General features: G+C 43.5%; 1 protein-coding gene across 2 annotated transcripts; it reads left to right on the forward strand.

Moving 5' to 3' along the window:
- Positions 1-2,969: 2,969 nt before the first annotated feature.
- Positions 2,970-20,361, forward strand: DIABLO (diablo IAP-binding mitochondrial protein). Of its 2 annotated transcripts, none has more exons than XM_036874334.1 (6): positions 2,970-3,079; positions 3,932-4,058; positions 7,758-7,889; positions 9,674-9,784; positions 9,971-10,067; positions 19,462-20,361. In XM_036874334.1, exons 1-6 carry the CDS (start codon positions 3,030-3,032, stop codon positions 19,656-19,658), a joined length of 714 nt encoding a protein of 237 aa, XP_036730229.1. In that variant the 5' UTR covers positions 2,970-3,029; the 3' UTR covers positions 19,659-20,361. The 2 variants fall into 2 exon arrangements, with proteins under 2 accessions (XP_036730229.1, XP_036730230.1); XM_036874335.1 differs by having other exon boundaries at positions 9,740-9,784; positions 19,462-20,046.
- Positions 20,362-20,390: the final 29 nt, after the last annotated feature.

Below are 20,390 nucleotides of genomic sequence, written 5' to 3' on the forward strand. Positions count from 1 at the left end.
AACAAAACACCAGAACGGACTGAGTATCTAAAGCAGCCAGGAAGAGGGGCTGTAATAAAGATGGCAAGGCAGAGAAATACAGACATCACATAGACTATGAATTATGAACAGACTGTGAATTATACTCTAGAGCCTGGTGTATTATATTCAATCATATGGTTTAACGATGACCTACTGTAGAAAATAGAGGATGCCTTTTTGTCGTCCAACAATTAAAGGCAGTAATGTAAAATTTCTCAGATTCTCTTCTCAATGAATGCATATGAACTTCAAGCTACATAATGTTTCTCAGCTCCAGTTACTCCGTTGCTGTAAAATACCCCCAAATTCGGTGGTGACTAGAGTCTGCAAAGGCTGGAACACATAACTGACTTGAGATATCCATTTGAAGGATGTGAGAGTTAAAGGGGAACAGAATCAGGCCTATTTTAATAGCCTTTTTCATCTGTTACTTTGGTGTGGGATGAGGGTATAAATCTCAGCTGTACTTTCTTTGCTGTGACTTGGCAGGACACAGAGCCCTCCAGATGACCACTTCTCTGGGGGAGCAATTACTACTCACTGGCTTCCTGCGCAGCTTGATAATATTCTGCTCCTGTTTTCAGCCCAGCTGCGGCGGGGCAATGATTTGATGATAAGAGATCCTGATCAAATTAGAGAGCCATTTGCTTCTGGATGATGATGTTGATAAAAGGGTTGATGTCCACACTGCCTGCTTTTTTTTAAAGGTCAAAACATATTCTTACTACAAACTACTACAAAAAGCATAAGAATCAGAAGCAGCATAAAGTTTGTGCTTTCTTTTCCCTTCATTGTTACATCTGGGAAAGGGTCTGTTCTTTATTGGCTGAAATCCTGACTGGTTCTTTTTGCCTCGCATTTGGAGGAGTTGAAATTGGAAGTGGGCACATTGGGAAGGTGACTGTATAATGAGTCTCTAACCTGCTAAACTCTGTGAATTAGAATCAAGCACTTGGGAGCTTTTGGTTCTCTGAGCTGGTTCTCACACACACACACACACACACACACACACACAAATGCTCGAACTTGCATATGTTTTAGACAACAGCTTTTGCTTTAGTGGGGCAGTCATGAGTGTTGTACGTACAGTGGTTCTTCTTGTCTGAGACTCAGGAGTAGGATGGGACTGCTCTCCGTGGGAGTCTGTTAGGATTTGGACTGTATCCACCTGCAGTGTTTAGAAAAGCCAGACAAGAGGCATGAAATCCCCCCTAGTGTGCCACTTGCTCAGCCCATCTAAGTCAGGAGCTTTGCAGGCAAGTTCAGAGCTCTGTGGGCCGTCGTGGTGACATAGGCAGAGGGCGGGCAGGGTTGCCAGCGCCCCGCCTGGTCTGGGATCGCCTGTGCGCAGCTCTGTGAGAGCTCAGGGACCACGTGAAGATTGTGATTGGTCTCTAGACCACACCTAGTTGGTGAGTGCAGCTGCTGCCTGAAAATCCCTCAGCTCTGCTGACATCGCTGGAGTGCATGCAAGCCTACCTTTGGACACCAGACCGGAGAGGGACCGTGGAGCTGCTGCGGTGGACGAGTCGTGGAAACTTTCCTGAGTGAGTGAAATGGGGAGAAAGGGAAGCTGGTGGCTGGCACTGAGGGGCGTTGCTGGGCAGGGCAGCAGTGGAGGTAAAGAAGTGGTTTGTGATTGTTACTATATGATTCCATCTGTGGTGGAAGTTAGAGCGCTGGAGCAGATGCCAAGAGCACGATGGGGAAGGAGATTAGCCCAGAATCAAATTGATACCCACCTCTTGGCACTCCTGCTATCCTGGCTGGCCAGAAGGGCGAGCAGGCCTGGCCACAAAGCAGGGATCCTCAAACTCTTGTGTACTAAGAAGCCTCGGGGCCAGAGGAATTGCAGAGGGGCTGCAGTGAGGGTCTGCTGTTCTCCCCCTACTTAAAAGGCTCTTTCTTCTCTTCCCCTCCCAAGTAGCGCTGACAGCCGGGGCTGCAGCTTGAATGATGGCAAAAGAAAGCTTTACTTCACCAGCCCATGAGCAGCACTCACAACATTAAAAATGAAGGAGGTGGATGGGAGGAGAGGGCTGGGGATGAAGACCAGTGCAGCAGCGGGGTCTGGGAACCGCCAGGCTTCTCTCTTCTCTGAGCCCAGATCCAGATCGGGAGCCGAAGAATGAGGGGAACTTTCGGTTTAAAAGAATTCTGTAGTGTCAATGCAGAGTGTCCAGGTTGTTGTTAATGGAGAAATCAGCACTTTGGGCTTCCTTAGCCTTAGGAAAGAATGTTCACTCTGTAGAGGGCCGGGACCTAGTCTAGCCCCCTGTGTCCAGGCTGCCTATAACAGTGCCTGGCTCAGCAGCGCTTGCTCAGGGTCCAGCGGAGGTTGGTCAAGGGAGGGAACCGTCCTCTTTGCGTTCTCAGGCTCTCCCGGGTGTCCTGCTCCGCAGGTCCTCGGGCCTCCAGCGCAGGGCGATGCCGGCCTCGACCACCATCCACGTGCTGCAGCTGCTGCGGGAGCTGCTGGCCTTCGTGCTCCTCAGCTACACGGTGCTCATCGGGGCGCTGCTGCTGGCCGGCTGGACCACCTATTTCATGGTGCTGAAGTGACAGCGCCTCTGGCCCGGCTCCCCGCCCCTCCCGCCTCCCGCCCCGCCCCTGCCCCAGCAGCAGCCTGCCCAGCAGGGCGCTGCTCCGCCTCCGACTTCTGTCCTGACGGACCCGCACGGCCAGCTAACGAGAAAACTCTCCCGAGGTGAAGGGCCCCAGTCCAAGCACCCGCCACGACGGCCGACTTGGCTCCGCCCGCTCCGCGTCCTCACACGGCCCGCCTCGCCCCACGCGGAAGCTCCGGCAGTTGGGTGTCCGGCCAGGCCGTTATAGCCGTTACCCTCAGCCCCGCCCCCTCTCTCCCCGTCTGTCCAATCCCGGCTGCGCCCTCGGGCGGGGGGCGTGGTCATGTGAGGCGGCCCTCTCAAGTGGGGGCCGTGCCCCGCCCCCCGCTCACGAAGGGGCGTCACTTCCGGCGTGTGCGCGTGGGGTCCGTCCGACGCGGAATGGCGGCTCTACGGAGTTGGCTGTCGCGGAGCGTAGCCTCCTTCTTCAGGTAGGGCTGAGGCCGTGTAGGAGGTCAGGGTCGGACAGAGGGGGGGGGACGCTGAGAGCGCCGCACCCGGGCCGCAGCCCCGGCCTTGCGGGCGCGCGCTTCCCTTCTCGGCCGAGAGGGTCACGGCGTCCCGCCCCTCTCGGAGGTCTGAGGACGTCCCGCCTCTGCCTAGGGCCAGAGGCCTCCCGCCTCCTCGGCCAAGCCCGGGCTTCGTGTCTCACTGACGGCTTTTCCGTTTTCCCACCTGCCGAAAGCGCGTTCCCCCATCCTCGGGCTGTCTTTTGGGGGGCGCTCGGCCTGCCCGCGAAGTGACTCTCGTTGGCCCATTGAAGTCACTGGGGAGAGTAGGGGGAGAGGCCCGGGCAGGCGGCGGGTTCCCGGAAGAGGTTTTCCGTGAGGGCGGAGGAGCCCCAGGAACTTGCCGGCCTCCCCGCGGGCCCTGCTCCCTAGGCCTCTTGACGCCTGCGGGCTCCAGGGGACCATCAGAGCCCTTGCAGTCTAGGCCAGAGGGCCAGCGCTAAATCCTGCCTGCAGAAGCGTTTTATTTTGGCCTGAGTTTTTTAAAAGCTTTGAGACCACCTCTTAAACGTCCACACCTGGTAACTCTTAAACTGCGGCACCGTCGGCCCGCATTCCCGCGCGGGGAGCCAAGTAGCGGTTTCTTCGCGCCCGGGCCTTTCGGGTCCACCCAGCTCCCCACAGAGCCCTGTCGTGTGGAAGGCCACCCTGCGTCGTCATTTGGGTTCCAGCGTGGCCCGAGTTTGAGTCTCCAGCCCCTGCAAATATCAGTAAATTGAAGAGGCTTTTACAGGTTGGTGGTTGTGCCTTACTAAATTTGACTTCTGTTTCCAGGTACAAACAGCGTGTGCCAGTCGTGGCTAACTGTGAGAAGCGCTGTTTCTCGGAATTGATAAGACCATGGCACAAAGCTGTGGCTGCTGGATTTGGGGTAGCCCTGTGTGCAGTTCCTATTGCACAGGTGAAGTACTGTCCTGTCACTCCGTGTTGTTTGTCTTTGTGTACTGTGTCCTCTTGAAGTCTCAGGTGGGCCGTGAAGCATCTGGCAAGCTCTCATGGTTTTACCCCGCGCTCCTCCCCACCCGCATGTGATGGTATGCTTTCTAGTGTGTCGGCATCTTCTTTTCAGAGCTGAGCAAATATAGTAATATTTCCATTTTAATAGTATTATTTGGTAGGAACACTATGTCAAGTTGGTCAGATTGTATAAAGAGGGAAGAAAGAAAAGAACATATTACAGTATCAACAAAATAGTCTTTCATTCAACAAAAATTTATTGGGCAACTTTTATGTGCCATACACACTGAGACCGTACGAGCAAATCAAACGAAGTTTCTGCTTTCATGAAGCTTACATTCTGGAGAGAAGGAAGAGGAGAAAGTGGAATGAGAGGGGAAGAGAGAGAGAGAGAGAAATAGATGAGCTCAGCTCACAGAGTTAGCTCAGGACCAGAATGTGCTTCGACTTCTGTACTTTGTGGGCCATTGTAGAGCTTTGGATTTTATTATGGAAAAGAAGCCACAGAGGATTTTAACATAAGATTATTATGATCTGACATAAGTTTTTAAAGGTTGCTGTGTGGAACTAAAAAGACCAGCAGGGGTCCAGGCATGAGATGATTGCGGGCTTGGATCAGCTGGAGGGAAGCCGGCTGAATGTGATCAGCTGGAGTTGCTGATGGGTTAGGTGTGAAGTATGTAACTTCGATTCCAATGCTTTTAAAAGGCCTAAGCAACTGAAAGAATGGTGTTGCCATATGCTGGGATGGAGAGGAATGGGTTTTGGGAGGAAGAAACCAAGAGTTCAGTTTTGGAAATGACATCTAGGTGGAGTTGTCAAGTAGACAGTGATATGAAAGTGGTACCTTATTAAAAAATTGTTGGTTATATGCTTTATCGGGAAGACCTAAATAAGAAATCGGCAAACCCCATTTTGGCAAAACATTCCTAATACTTAAATGTGTGCTTATCATAGCAACAAGATTAATTCCATCTATCACAAGTATTTTCAGCATCTTCTGAGGCTCACTCATGAACCTTTCCCTTTTTGTGCTCACTTCAGCCCTCATCTCTGTGTACTAATGACCCTTTAACCCTAAAATCCTTACTTGGACACCAAGCCATTTTCAGTCATTGTTAGGACAGCCTTTTCTTTCTTCCTCCAAAAGATTTTTTGTGTGTTTATCCTTTTTTTTTTTTTTTTAATGTTTACCTATTTTATTTATTTGTTTGGTTGCGCTGGGTCTTAGTTGTGGCTCCCCAGCTCCTTAGTTGCAGCATGTGCACTCGTAGTTGCGGCACGCATGTGGGATCTAGTTCCCTGACCAGAGATAGAACCCGGGCCCACTGCATTGGGAGCGCGGAGTCTTAACCACTGTGCCACCAGAGAAGTCCCCTGTGTTTGTCCTTTCTAGTTCGTATACTATTCTTAAGCCCTAGTTACCTCAGTTCTAGGCCACATGCCAGGAGCCTCTGGTTGTCAGGAGCCTCTAGTCATTCTCCTGCAGGAACAGCAATGCCACTTCCGTTCTTCAGAGCCTGCAGTGGCTCCCCATAATGTGTTACAGAACTAAAATCCAGCAAACTCTCCTCGCACTCCAGTGCCCTAGCCAGTCTCATCTCCCTTGTGCCATCCACTCCACCCAGGCTAGATTCCCGACATCCCCTGCGTACATCATATGTGTTCTTTTCCTCATTGTTTCTTCTCACCCAGGACGCGTGTCCACTCTAATCCTAGTTGTCTTGAGACCCAAATCCCACCTCTTTAAATTAAAGCCTTTCCTAGTTCCTGGTCAACAGTGATATCCCTCTCTGACCACTTATATTGTCTATTTTGATATTTGATGATAATCTGTTAGACTCCCCTGAGTCAGCAGAGCATAATGTAAACTTTGGAGTGAGATTTGGTTTGAGGTCTACATGTGTACTTTTGGGGAGAGTTACATAACTATTCTGAGCTTCCGTTTCCTCATTAAAAGAGAAGTGCTAATACCTAGACTGTTGTGAGGAACCAAGTAAACGTGCATTGTAAAATGGAGAGCATTATGAAGACACAAATTATCAGAATAGGTCAAAATTAGCTTCTCATGAGCAGAGATGATATCATTCTTTCCATCATTCTTTCCTTTCTAGCCCCTCAGTGCGAGGTACATAATGCTTACTTAGTTGATTGAAATATAAATGTGATAAAATTCATGATTTGTTTGTGTATCAGAGATATTTCTTTTTTTTTTAAATTAATTTATTTTTATTTATTTTTGGCTGTGTTGGGTCTTCGTTTCTGTGCGAGGGCTTTCTCCAGTTGTGGCAAGCGCAGGCCACTCTTCATCGCGGTGTGCGGGCCTCTCACTGTCGCGGCCTCTCTTGTTGCGGAGCACAGGCTCCAGACGCGCGGGTTCAGTAGTTGTGGCTCACGGGCCTAGTTGATCCGCGGCATGTGGGATCCTCCCAGACCAGGGCACGAACCCGTGTCCCCTGCATTGGCAGGCAGACTCTCAACCACTGCACCACCAGGGAAGCCCCACAGATATTTCTTTTCTTTTTTTTTTTTTTAAATTTTATTTATTTATTTATTTATGACTGTGTTGGGTCTTCGTTTCTGTGCGAGGGCTTCCTCTAGTTGTGGCAAGCGGGGGCCACTCTTCATCGCGGTGCGCGGGCCTCTCACTATCGCGGCCTCTCTTGTTGCGGAGCACAGGCTCCAGATGCGCAGGCTCAGTAATTGTGGCTCACGGGCCCAGCTGCTCCGCGGCATGTGGGATCTTCCGGGACCAGGGCTCGAACCCGTGTCCCCTGCATTGGCAGGCGGATTCTTAACCACTGCGCCACCAGGGAAGCCCCCCCACAGATATTTCTTGATTGCCACTTTCAACAGGCAGTGATTCAATGTGCTTATACTTTAAATAGCAAAAAGACAACAGATGATAGAGGGATTGGTTTGTTAGTTCTGATACAATAAATCCTCTGCTATGGGAGAAAAAGGGAGAGTTAGGGATGACTTGTCATCATAGTTGCCAGTATTTAATCAAGGTGGCCACCACATTCCCTTAACTCGTCAGATAGTTATACTGCCCTTTTTTTTTTTTTTAAACATAACAGCTGAGGTCAGAGGGAAGCATCTCCTCTCCCCTGCATCAAGACTGTACAGCTCATTCTGCAGATTTGCCCTCTCCACCTTTTACTTTCTTAGACTCAGCTTAATCCTTATCAACTCTATGAAGCCTTTTCTAAGTTATTCTCATTCAACGTAGAAGTGATTGCTGTCTTACGTGTGCCCCTCCAGACTTCTTCCACAGCTCCCATAGTACTTGATTGCATTAATTTTCTAGTTTATCTTTATATCCCAAGCATCTAGCACTGTGGTAATGAATGAATCATAACTTCATGAAATTTGTTGATTATAAATACTAGCCTTTTATTTGATAAAAAGAAATACTTTGCTTTTTGGAGCAGAGAATAAGCAACAAAAGTAGGTAGAAAGCATATTCTAGAATTATTTGCATATGTTGTCTTAAATAGCGAAAATAAAGCTTAAAAAGAAAAAGTTAACACAGAAGCATCGTAGTGCAGTTGCAGTGTGAGAATTACATTTTTCACGTGGCTGTCTATGATCTCAGCTGGAGCTTTAGGTTCAAAATTGACTAAAAATGTTTGTGTTTCAGAAACCGGAGCCTCATTCTCTTAGTAATGATGCATTAACGAGGAGGGCTGTGTCTTTGGTAACAGATAGCACCTCTACCTTTCTCTCTCAGACCACATATGCATTGATTGAAGCAATCACTGAATATACTAAGGTAAGTGTCCTCTTGTTAAGTCTTGGTCATCTAAGTCAATGGTTAGCAAACTATGGCTCACAGATCAAAGCGGGTCTGATGCCTGCGTTTGTAGTTTGATTGGTACACGGTCAGGCTCGTTTTTTTGTGTATTGTCTATGACTGCTTTCGTGAGTTGAATAGTTGCAAACAGAGACTGTAGGGCCACTCTCTGGCCCTTTACAAAAAAAAGTGGGCTGAGTCCTGATCTAAATTACTGGTTTTTAGACTTTCTCCAGGAACCCTTTTTATTATTCATTTTATTTTATTTAAAAAAATTTTTTAATTGAAGTATAGTTGATTTACAATGTTGTGTTAATTTCTACTGTACAGCAAAGTGATTCAGTTACACATATATTCTTCTTCATATTCTTTTCCATTATGGTTTATCACAGGATATTGAATATAGTTCCCTGTGCTATACAGTAGGACCTTGTTGTTTATCCATTCTCTATATAATAGTTTGCATCTGCTAATCTCAAACTCCCAATCCATCTTTCCCTCACCTCCCTCCCCCTCGGCATCCACAAGTCTGTTCTCTGTATCTGCGAGTCTGTCTCTGTTTTGTAAGTTCATTTGTAGCATTATTTTAGATTCCACATACAAGTGATATCATATGATTTGTCTTTCTCTTTCTGGGTTACTTCACTTAGTATGATCATCCATGTTGCTGCAAATGGCATTATTCCATTTTTTTTAAATAAATAAATATTTATTTATTTATTTATTTTTGGCTGAGTTGGGTCTTTGTGGCTGTGCATGGGCTTTCTCTAGTTGTGGTGAGCGGGGGCTACTCTTCATTGCGGTGTATGGGCTTCTCCTTGTGGTGGCTTCTCTTGTTGCAGAGCACAGGCTCTAAGCGTGCGAGCTTCAGTAGTTGTGGCTCGCGGGCTCTAGGGTGCAGACTCAGTAGTTGTGGCGCACGGGTTTTGTTGCTCTGCGGCATGTGGGATCTTCCCAGACCAGGGCTTGAACCTGTGTCCCCTGCGTTGGCAGGCAGATTGTTAACCACTGTGCCACCAGGGAAGCCCCTGTTCCATTCTTTTTTATGGCTGAGTAATATTCCATTGTATATATGTACCACATCTTTATCCATTCATCTGTCAGTGAACATTTAGGTTGCTTCCATATCTTGGCTACTGTAAATAGTGCTGCTATGAACATAGGGGTGTGTGTATCTTTTTGAATTAGAGTTTTGCTTTATCCTCATTTAATGTAGGGCCCCTGCAGGTGGGACACTCGCCCTCTGGGATGGGGCTGTGGTTGGCCTCACTGTCCAGGAACGCTTTTTAAAAGAAAAATCTTAAATATAGCAGCCCAGTATATAAGACAAGGGGACCACACTGATCTGGTTCAGTTGGGGGTACCAGGGGCTTCTGTGTGAGGACAGTTTGAAAACCACTGATCTGAGCTAATAGAGAGTATATGGATAATCAGAATCATTTTTAAAAGTCTCATTTATATGTTTCTTTACCTTCATTTTCCAGCAGCTTTATTCCCAGATTTCTGAGTTTTCCATCTGCATTATGTTCTTTTTGTATGTCTAAATTGCTAAATTTAAATTTTGCTTTTAAAACACAAAAGTTGACAAGTAGAGATACTGATGTCTTAGGATAATGCCTCTGCTTCATACAATAGTGCAGGTTCAGTGAGGCAGAAGGACTGAAGAGCCAGTTTGCTGCAATGGGACTTCATCACCTTGAGGTCTAAGTCTCACTAACCCTAATATGTCTCACTTATTTTACTCATTTATTCTATATTTGTAGGCTGTTTATATCTTAATTTCTCTGTACCGACAATACACAAGTTTACTTGGGAAAATGAATTCACAGGAGGAAGATGAAGTGTGGCAGGTGATCATAGGAGCCAGAGTTGAGGTGAGCAAAAAGTTACTTGGCGTTTCTTTATTAGTGCTCCTACCTCATTGTGGTTATCTAAATGATTGAATGAAGGTGTTTTACCAGTAGCTGTTCTCTCAGTCTGCTATTGAATAAGTCCATTTAAATGTGCTTAATGACGTAATGCAGAGTCATGTTGTCTGAAGTGCTTTGTTTAATTTATAGATGACTTCAAAACAGCAAGAGTACTTGAAGTTGGAAACCACCTGGATGACTGCAGTTAGTCTTTCAGAGATGGCAGCAGAAGCTGCATACCAAACTGGTAGGTTAAAGTTCTTACTGTGGAGGTGCTGTTTGAGTTTTCATCTAGCTGAAAAGTGAGGGAATATTGTGGCTATAATTTTGTGGGAAAATGTTCCCATTTCCAATATATTAACCAATATTTTATCTGCACAAAGGAAAAATTAATGCCCTCGTAGACCAGACCCATAGAAGCTAGATAGTTAATATCTAGAAAATGAGAAATGATAAAACTACTGTCAGCTGGAAATTTTGATCACTTCCAAATAGTTTTTGAACATTTTATTTTTTAATAACCTGGATAATTTATGAATAACTAGTATCTATATTTCAGGCTTTGTGGTAAACATTTTATAGACATTTAACCCCCATAGTTCCTTTAAAGTAGGAGGTACTATCAATCATCATTCCCACTTTATAGATGAAGAAACTGGCAGATAGAGGGGGTTAAGTAATTCACCCAGCATGCTGTGGTACACAGTAAGTAAGCAGCCCAACTAGGATTCAGTGAGGTAGGTCAAATTCTAAAGCCTTTGCCCCTGGTAGCCGGGGCTTCATCCTCTGTGCCTTGGTGCCTGAGTATAGAAAATGCAGTTATTCATTCACCAGGCGTTTTTAAACCATCACTATCCATCCAGTGGGCTTGAGCTGAATGGTTTTCTAATTAGATGTCTTTGAGGGAACCCCTCATTTGACATCTTACCTGGTTGGGCCCAAACTATGTCACCACAGAAATTCTTATTAGGAAACTGGTTTGTTAAAGTGCTTTTGTTTTCTGAAATCTTAACAATATAAAAGATTTTTTAAGTAAAAACAAAAAATTCTTAGTTACTAATGCCTGAGGAATAAGAGATTCTGAAAACAGGATTGGAATGAAGAGCGAAACAACAGACATGTAAAAGTAGCATTTTAGTAGTGGCGCACCAGAGGTGGGAGCAGGGTTTCCAGGTGCAGTGAACAGGGAGGTTTGCTGAGGGTTCTACAGCAGGAACAGTCCCAGGCAGCCCTCACCACTCACTAGGCTTAGATCTAGCAGGAGAAAAGAGGGAGAGTAATTTATAAGCATTATCTGAAAAAAGACATTTTCCCAGAACTGATTGAAAGGGCTCACAAAGGTTCTGAACAGAATTTAAAATATAAATATATCTCATGTGGTTAAAAAAACCAAACAAACATAAACTATACAAAGAAAAATCCTATAAACTATAAGAAAAAAACAGAATTACTTACAAAAGAAGTATAATCAGACATTAATCTTCTTATCTGCAACCCTAGATGCAAGGTGACAAAAAATAACCATCCAAATATCTTTAAAATGTGAGAATAAAAGATGTTTTCAGACATAAAGACTCAGCTTACCAACTGCTTATGCTTTCTGGAAAACCTACTCTGTAAAGAAAAATTAGTTTAGAAAGAAGCAACTGAGATACAAAACTAATGAAGAAAATTTAGTAAAACTTGTCAAAAGCTCTGAGTGTTCATTTTTTTTTTTTAATAAATTTATTTTTGGCTGTGTTGAGTCTTCGTTGCTGTGCATGGGCTTTCTCTAGTTGTGGGGGCTACTCTTTGTTGCAGTGCACAGGCTTCTCATTGCAGTGGCTTCTCTCATGGAGCATGGGCTCTAGGCACACAGGCTTCAGTAGTTGTGGCGCACGGGGTTAGTTGCTCTGCAGCATGTGGGATCTTCTTGGGCCAGGGACTGAACCGTGTCCCCTGCATTGGCAGGCAGATTCTCAACCACTGTGCCACCAGAGAAGCCCCCTGAGTGTTAAATTTTTAAGTAATCAATTTGGGGAAGAAGTGAAAGCATGCTAAGCTTTCTTGCTTGAGAAGAGAGAAAATGGCTTAACATTAGACATTGTTAAACACTTCAAAAAGAATTGGGGGGGGAAAGGGAAAAGTTGATAAAATTCAGTTAAGGCAGGAAAGGTTTAAGAATTAAAGCCTGTTAATTAGAAAATGCAAAGTAAAATAGAAGAACACATTCAAATATCAGTAATCACAATAACTAAGAATAAATTTATATATTAAATGATACTTTCTGAATGTATTAAAAAATAATTCTAGCTAAAACTGTTTACAGAGGCACATCTAAAACAAAAACACATAGGAAGGTTTAGAATTTTAAGATAAACTGAACCATTACTAACAAAAAGAAATCTACCCCAAAAAAGGTGGCAGAGCAATGTCAGAATCAGAAGGGGGATTCAAGACAAAAAGCATTAAAGGGGACAGAACAGTTCATCAAGACATCAATCATGAAGTGTGTGCCTAATGAGGCAAAAACTGATAGATTTACAAGGAGAAATGGAGCTTTATACACATCTCAGGCTCACAGGTCAAGACCAAAACAATTAAAACTATTAAGTGTTGGAACAGAATGATTTTTAAAAGCTTAACCAAATACATATACTGAATACAAAATTTTGCCCTCCCCCCCAAAAAAAATTCTCTTCAAATTCAAATAGTATACAGCATGTACAAAAATTGATTTTTATGCCAAGTGACAAAGACTCAGCAAATTACTTGATACCCCCCTTCCTCACCAAAAATCAAAATGGAAATTTAACTCGTACAACTCAATATAAAAAAAACCCCTGATTTAAAAATGGAAAGAAGATCTGAACAGACATTTTCCAAAGACAACGTACAGATGGCCAATGGGTGCATGAAAAGATGCTCAGCATCGCTAATCATCAGAGAAGTGCGAATCAAAACCACAATGAGATATCACCTCACCTGTCAGAATGGCTCTCATAAAAATCATAAATCACAAATGTCGGTGAGAATGTGGAGAAAAGGGAACCCTAGTACACTGTTGGTGGTAATGTAAAATGGTGCAGCCACTGTGATAAACAGTATGGAGGTTCCTCAAAAAACTAAAAATAAACCCACACACCTATGGTCCACTAATCTATGACAAAGGAGGCAAGAATATACAATGGCGCAAAGACAGTCTCTCTTCAATAAGTTGTGCTGGGAAAACTGGACAGCTACATGTGAAAGAATGAAATTAGAACGCTCTCTAACACCATACACAAAAATAAACTCAAAATGGATTAAAGACCTAAATGTAAGGCCAGATACTATAAAACTCTTAGAGGAAAACATAGGCAGAACACTCTGACATAAATCACAGCAATATCTTTTTTGATCCACCTCCTAGAGTAATGAAAATAAAAATAAATGAAACCTAATTAAACTTAAAAGCTTTTGCACAGCAAAGGAAACCATAAACAAAACAAAAAGACAACCTATAGAATGGGAGAAAATATTTGCAAACGAAGTGCCCAACAAGGGATTAATCTCCAAAATATACAAACAGTTCACACAGCCCAGTAACAGAAAAACAACCCAATCAAAATATGGGCAGAAGATCTAAATAAACATTTTGCCAAAGAAGACATACACATGGCCAAGAAGCACATTAGAAGATGTCAATATCACTAATTATTAGAGAAATGCAAATCAAAACTGCAATGAGGTGTCACCTCACACCGGTCAGAATGGCCATCAAAAAATCTACAAACAGTAAATGCTGGAAAGGGTATACAGAAAAGGGAACCCTCCTACACTGTTGGTGGGAATGTAAATTGGTACAACCATTGTGGAGAACAGTATGGAGTTTCCTTAAAAAACTGAAAATAGAACTACCATATGATCCAGCAATCCTGCTCCTGGGCATATATCCAGAGAAAACCATAATTTGAAAAGATACATGCACCCCAGTGTTCACTACAGCACTATTTACAGTAGCCAAGATTCGGAAGCAACCTAAATGTCCATCTACAAAAGAGTGGAGAGAGAAGATGTGGTACATATATACAATGGAATATTACTCAGCCATAAAAAGAACAAAATAATGCCATTTGCAGCAACATGGGTGGACCTAGAGATAGTTATACTGAGTGAAGTAAGTCAGAGAAAGACAATCATATGATATCGCTTACATGTGGAACCAAAAAAAAAAATGATACAAATGAACTTACTTACAAAACAGAAAGAGAGTCACAGATGTAGAAAACAAACTTATGGTTACCAGGGGGAAAGGGTGGGGGGAGGGATAAATTGAGAGATTGGGATTGACATATATACACTACTATGTATAAAGTAGATAACTAATAAGGACCTACTGTATAGCACAGGGAACTCAATACTCTGTAATGACCTATATGGGAAAAGAATCTAAAAAAGAGTGGATATACATATATGTATAACTGATTCACCTTACTGTACACCTAAAACTAACAAATCAACTATACTCCAATAAAAATTTTTTTAAAAAGACAATGGTAAAAATAAACTGAAAATAGTGGGAATTCCCTGGTGGTCCAGTGTTTAGGACTCTGCATTTTCATTGCCGAGGGCACGGGTTCAATCCCTGGTTGGGGAACTAAGATCCCACAAGCCGAGCAGCACAGCAAAAAAAAAAGAGAGAAAAAAAAAGAAGAAGAAAAAAAAAAGAACCATCATATGATCCAGCAGTTCCTTTCCACTCCTGGGTATATCTCTGAAGAAAATGAAACTGTGAATTCAAAAAGATATATGCACCCCAATGTTCATAGCAGCATTATTTACAATAGCCAAGATTTGGAAGCAACCTAAGTGTCCATCAACAGATGAATGGATAAAGATGTGGTGTATATATACAGTGGAATATTACTCAGCCATAAAAGAATGAAATTTTGCCATTTGCAACAACATGGATGGACTTGCAAGGTTTAGTCTTAGTAAAATAAGTCAGACACAAAGACAAATACTGTATGATATCACTTATATGTGGAATCTAAAAAATAAAACTAGTGAATATAACAAAACAGACAGATAAAGAGAACAAACTAGTGGTTACCAGTGGGGAGAGGATGAAGAGGTATAAACTACTATGTATAAAATAAATAAGCTGCAAGGATATATTGAACAGCACAGAAAACATAGCCAGTATTTTATAGTAACTATAAATGGACTAGAACCTTTAAAAATTGTGAATAACTATGTTGTACACCTAAAACTTATATACTATCGTAAATCAACTATACCTCAATAAAGAAAAATGGAAATTTAAAAGTATTTAGAACTGTCATAAGTCTTGTATATAGCAGACCCAGAGAGTTGTATACAGAGTAGCTCTTAAATAGAAATTGACCGTTATTTAAAGGCACATGTCGGGCTTCCCTGGTGGCGCAGTGGTTGAGAATCTGCCTGTCAATGCAGGCGACACGGGTTCGAGCCCTGGTCTGGGAAGATCCCACATGCCGCGGAGCAACTAGGCCCGTGAGCCACAATTACTGAGCCTGCGCGTCTGGAGCCTGTGCTCCGCAGCAAGAGAGGCCGCGATAGCGAGAGGCCCGCGCACCGCGATGAAGAGTGGCCCCCGCTTGCCACAACTAGAGAAAGCCCTCGCACAGAAACGAAGACCCAACACAGCCATAAATAAATAAATAAATAAAATTAAAAAAAAAAAATAAAGGCACATGTCATAAATAAAAAGAACAGCAGCCATAAGTGACAGGTAATGTTCACTGTACTAAGAAGAACTGAAAATTAATTAATTAAACTTTTAACCCAGTAAGTTAGAGAAAGCAAAATAAATTCAGACAATGTGGAATAAAAGAAATAAAAGGTATAAGAAGACTAAAAAGAAACAGGGGGCTTCCCTGGTGGCGCAGTGGTTGAGAATCTGCCTGCTAGTGCGGGGGACACGGGTTCGAGCCCTGGTCTGGGAGGATCCCGCATGCCGCGGAGCAGCTGGGCCCGTGAGCCACAACTACTGAGCCTGCGCGTCTGGAGCCTGTGCCCCGCAGCGGGAGGGGCCGCGATAGTGAAAGGCCCGCGCACCGCGATGAAGAGCGGTCCCCGCACCGCGACGAAGAGTGGCCCCCGCTTGCCGCAGCTGGAGAAGGCCCTCGCGCGAACCGAAGACCCAGCACAGCCAAAAATAATAAATAAATAAATAAAAATTTAAAAAGTAGCTATAAAATTTAAAAAAAAAAAAAAAAAAAAAAGAAACAGGGACTTCTCTGGTGGTGCAGTGGTTAAGAATCCACCTGCCAATGCAGGGGACACGGGTTCGAGCCCTGGTCTGGGAAGATGCCACATGCCATGGAGCAACTAAGCCCGTGCTCCACAACTACTGAGCCTGTGCTCTAGAGCCCACAAGCCACAACTGCTGAGCCTGCGTGCCACAGCTACTGAAGCCCGCACGCCTAGAGCCCATGTTCCGCAACAAGAGAAGCCACCACAGTGAGAAGCCCACGTACCATAATGAAGAGCAGCCCCCACTTGCCGCAACTAGAGAAAGCCTGTGTGCAGCAACGAAGACACAATGCAGCCAAAAATAAACAGTCAAAAAGGCAAACTCTGGTTCCTTGAAAAGAATTTAAAAATTAGGTTTGGCAAGTATAACTTTTTAGAGAGCAAAAGTAACATCAGAAGGAGCTATTATAGATATGGAGGGGTTTTTTAATCATACGAGAATATTATGATCTTTATGTAAATCCTAAGTTGGCCCAAGAAGTAAAGAATCCAAGTAAGATCAGTAACCACAAAAGTTGAAATAGTATTCACAAAGAATCTGTTCCCCCAAAGTAGACACTAAGCCCAGGCAGTTTTGTGGGAGAGTTTTATCAAATCTTCAAGAAACATAATTCCTATGTTATAGAAAGTGTACCAAAAAATGATGACAAGCCTCCCAACTATTATAATTGTCTAAAGCCAGCATAGGCCTGATCCCAAACTGGACTTGCCCAGCACCAGAACAAAAAAACTATAGTTCAGTATCACTTATGAATATAGATATAAATCAAATATAGCCATTTATCTTCAAAATAAAATGATAATTCAACATTAAAAAAACCTATCAAGAGAACATAGACAAAACATTCTCTGACATAAATCATAGCAATGTTTTCTTAGGTCAGTCTCCCAAGGCAATGGAAATAAAAACAAAAGTAAACAAATGGGACTTAATCAAGCTTTTGCACAGAAAAGGAAACCATAAACAAAACGAAAAGACAGCCTACACAGTGGTAGAAAATATTTGCAAACAATGTGACTAAAAAGGGCTTAATTTCCAAAGTATATAAACAGCTCCTACAACTCAACGACAAAAAAGCAAACAACCCAATCGAAAAATGGGCAGAAGACTTAAGTAGACATTTCTCCAAAGAAGAAATACATTTGGCCAATAGACACATGAAAACATGCTCAACATCGCTAATTATTAGAGAAATGTAAATCAAAACTACAATGAGGTACCACCTCACACCAGTCAGAATGGCCATCATTAAAAAGTCTACAAATAACAAATGCTGGAGAGGGTATGGAGAAGAGGGAACTCTCCTACACTGTTGGTGGGAATGTAAGTTGGTGCAGCCACTGTGGAAAACTGTATGGAGGTTCCTCAGAAAACTAAAAATAGAGTCGCCATATGATCCAGCAATCCCACTCCTGGGCATGTATCTGGACAAAACTGTAATTCAAAAAATATATGCACCCCTATGTTCACAGCAGCACTATTCACAATAGCCAAGACATGGAAACAACTTAAATCTCCATTGACAGATGAATGGATAAAGAAGATGTACATATTATACAATGGAATACTACTCAGCCATAAAAAAGAACGAAAGAATGCCATTTGCAGCAACATGGATGCAACTAGAGATTATCATACTAAGTGAAGTAAGTCAGAAAGAGAAAGACAAATACCGTATGGTATCACTTATATGTGGAATCCAAAATACGACACAAATGAACCTATCTACGAAACAGAAACAAAATCAGGGACATAGAGAACAGACTGGTAGTTGCCGAGGGCATTAGGGGAGGGATGGAGTGGGAGGCTGGGGTTAGCAGATGTAAGCTTTTATATATAGGATGGATAAACAACAAGGTCCTACTGTATAGCACAAGGAACTCTATTCAATATCTTATGATAAACCATAATGGAAAAGAAAATTAAAAAAAGAATGCATATATATGTGTAACTGAATCACTTTGCTGTGCAGCAGTAACTAACACAACATTGTATATCAACTACATTTCAATAAAAGTAAAATTTTTAAAAAATCTACATATAGCAAAAAAAACCCCTATCAACATTTAATTCACTACTTGAGATTATCTACAGTAGATTATAGGAGAAAAGCCACTTGTGTAATCATATCAGTGTATGCCCCAGAAGCCTTCAGTAAAATGTAGTGCCCATTTCCGATTTAAATCTGAGTACAATTATAGAGAGAATGTTCCTAACATAATGGTTAAATAATCCTATTTCATAGTGAAATATGAGAAGCATTTCCATCAACGTCAGAAATAAAAGGATGCCTGCGGGCTTCCCTGGTGGCTCAGTGGTTGAGAATCTGCCTGCTAATGCAGGGGACATGGGTTCGAGCCCTGGTCTGGGAAGATCCCACATGCTGCCGGGCACCTGGGCCCGTGAGCCACAACTACTGAGCCTGCGCGTCTGGAGCCTGTGCTCCGCAACAAGAGAGGCCATGATAGTGAGAGGCCCGCGCACCGCGATGAAGAGTGGCCCCCCGCTTGCCGCAACTAGAGGAAGCCCTCGCACAGAAACGAAGACCCAACACAGCCAAAAAAATAAATAAATAAACAATAATTTAAAAAAAAAAAGGATGCCTGCTATCCTCCACTACCTTTCTACAATGTACTAAAGGTTCTCGTTAATGCAGTAACATAGAAAAGAACTGCTTGAATGTTCTGTAGATGAATTAATAAATATGGATATCTATATGATGAAATACACTAGCAGCAGGTAAAATGATAGCGCTCAAAAACAAAATTGCAAAATATGTTCAATAAGTACTGTTTGTGCCATTATGTAGATTTATAGTCATAAAAATTTTTTCTATGTATTCCATATGAATGTAGTAACTTTTTAAAAAAGATCCAGTTGGCTTTATTCAACAGTTCACGAATTGGACAGCAGCCCATCTAGTAAATAGATGAAATGTTACTTTATAGTAACATTTTAAAGGATGAGAAAGGTGCCCTTTAAACTTCTAAAAGATGTTATCTCTGAAGATTGGGTAGGGTGAGGAAAGAGATGTTTGACAATTTCATTAGTGATCTCTTCATTTGTCAAAAAGAAATGTATCACTTGTGCAGTTAAAAAAATTAAAATCTTAAAACGTCTATACTAAGAGCTGAGTAGCTATAAAGATGATTGTGGGAATTGCATTTGATAATTATAACAATGGTGGCCGCTGATAGCTGGAGGAGAATGCCAGGGTTTTGACAACAAAGAGTAAAATGCAGACCTGGATGTGGAGGGTAGAGGGTTCTCTGCTTTGCAGGGAGGGCAGGGGAAGTGGCCCCAAGAAAGGCTCAGATGACAACCACAGAACCCCCAGGCTTTCCTTGTGTCCACTCAGCATAAGTGGCCCATCTTTTGGCAGGAGCGGACCAGGCATCTGTAACCGCCAGGAGTCATATCCAGCTGGTGAGATCGCAGGTGCAGGAGGTGCGCCAGCTTTCCCAGAAAGCAGAAACCAAGTTGGCAGAAGCACAGACAGAAGAACTCCGACAGAAAACACAGGAGGAAGGCGATGAGAGGGCCGAGCCGGAGCAGGCGGCCTACCTGCGTGAGGACTGAGGGCCTGAGCTGCTGCCCACGTCCGCCCACTGGGCCTGGGGAAAGCAAGGGCAGACGCCGTCCAGCCCCGAGTCAGCACAGCTCTCTCTGCACAGAGAGGCATGGCAGGCAGGTCCTGCCCTGGCCCGCCAGACCAGAGGTCACTGTGAGCTGTGAGTGCCTGACCCCTATCTCCACGGTCTCAGGCTTCTACTGGACCTGGTTCTTAGCCCTGCAGCCTGCAGGGCACTGCACCCTGTTTAACATTTCACCCTGCTCAGCACAGCTGCCCTCTCACCCATCAATCTTTTTACCTCCCACCCAGAGCATCTCACCAACCTGGCCAGAGAGAAGGGGCTTCTCTGTCATGTCCACAAGTTCAGTAGCTATTAAACCTCAGTTTCCCATCTACATTTTCAAATATGATTATTTGCTCCCTCCATAGGGATGTGAGTTTTTTGGGGAAAGGGGAGCCTGTGTGTTTGTAAGATTTCTTTTGGTAAGTGTTTCTAATGCCTTCTGTGACCTGGCCCCATTGCCCTGTAAGGACAGCTCAGGCCAAGGAGCCAAAAGCCCAAAAGCCTAAAAGCCCAGGGACTGGTGCAGAGTGTTTACCTGGTGCTCTTAACAGGACTTACTCCAACACACACTTCTCATTTCCTTCTTTCCTTGGAGTTTCTCTGTTGTATCTAAAGGAGAATAATTTTTTTTTGCATTTAAAAAAGATGTTTGTGTGTGTCTTTTGGAGCCCTA

The sequence above is a fragment of the Balaenoptera musculus genome, chromosome 14 (genome assembly GCF_009873245.2).
Source record: "Balaenoptera musculus isolate JJ_BM4_2016_0621 chromosome 14, mBalMus1.pri.v3, whole genome shotgun sequence".
Taxonomy (NCBI): domain Eukaryota; kingdom Metazoa; phylum Chordata; class Mammalia; order Artiodactyla; family Balaenopteridae; genus Balaenoptera; species Balaenoptera musculus.

Bases quoted from the DNA above. Each gene is read 5' to 3' on its own strand.
- DIABLO (XM_036874334.1), top strand. From the start codon at position 3,030: ATGGCGGCTCTACGGAGTTGGCTGTCGCGGAGCGTAGCCTCCTTCTTC. The intron at 3,080-3,931 runs GTAGGGCTGAGG...TTCTGTTTCCAG, and splicing joins AGCGTAGCCTCCTTCTTCAG to GTACAAACAGCGTGTGCCAG. The intron at 7,890-9,673 runs GTAAGTGTCCTC...CTATATTTGTAG, and splicing joins CAATCACTGAATATACTAAG to GCTGTTTATATCTTAATTTC.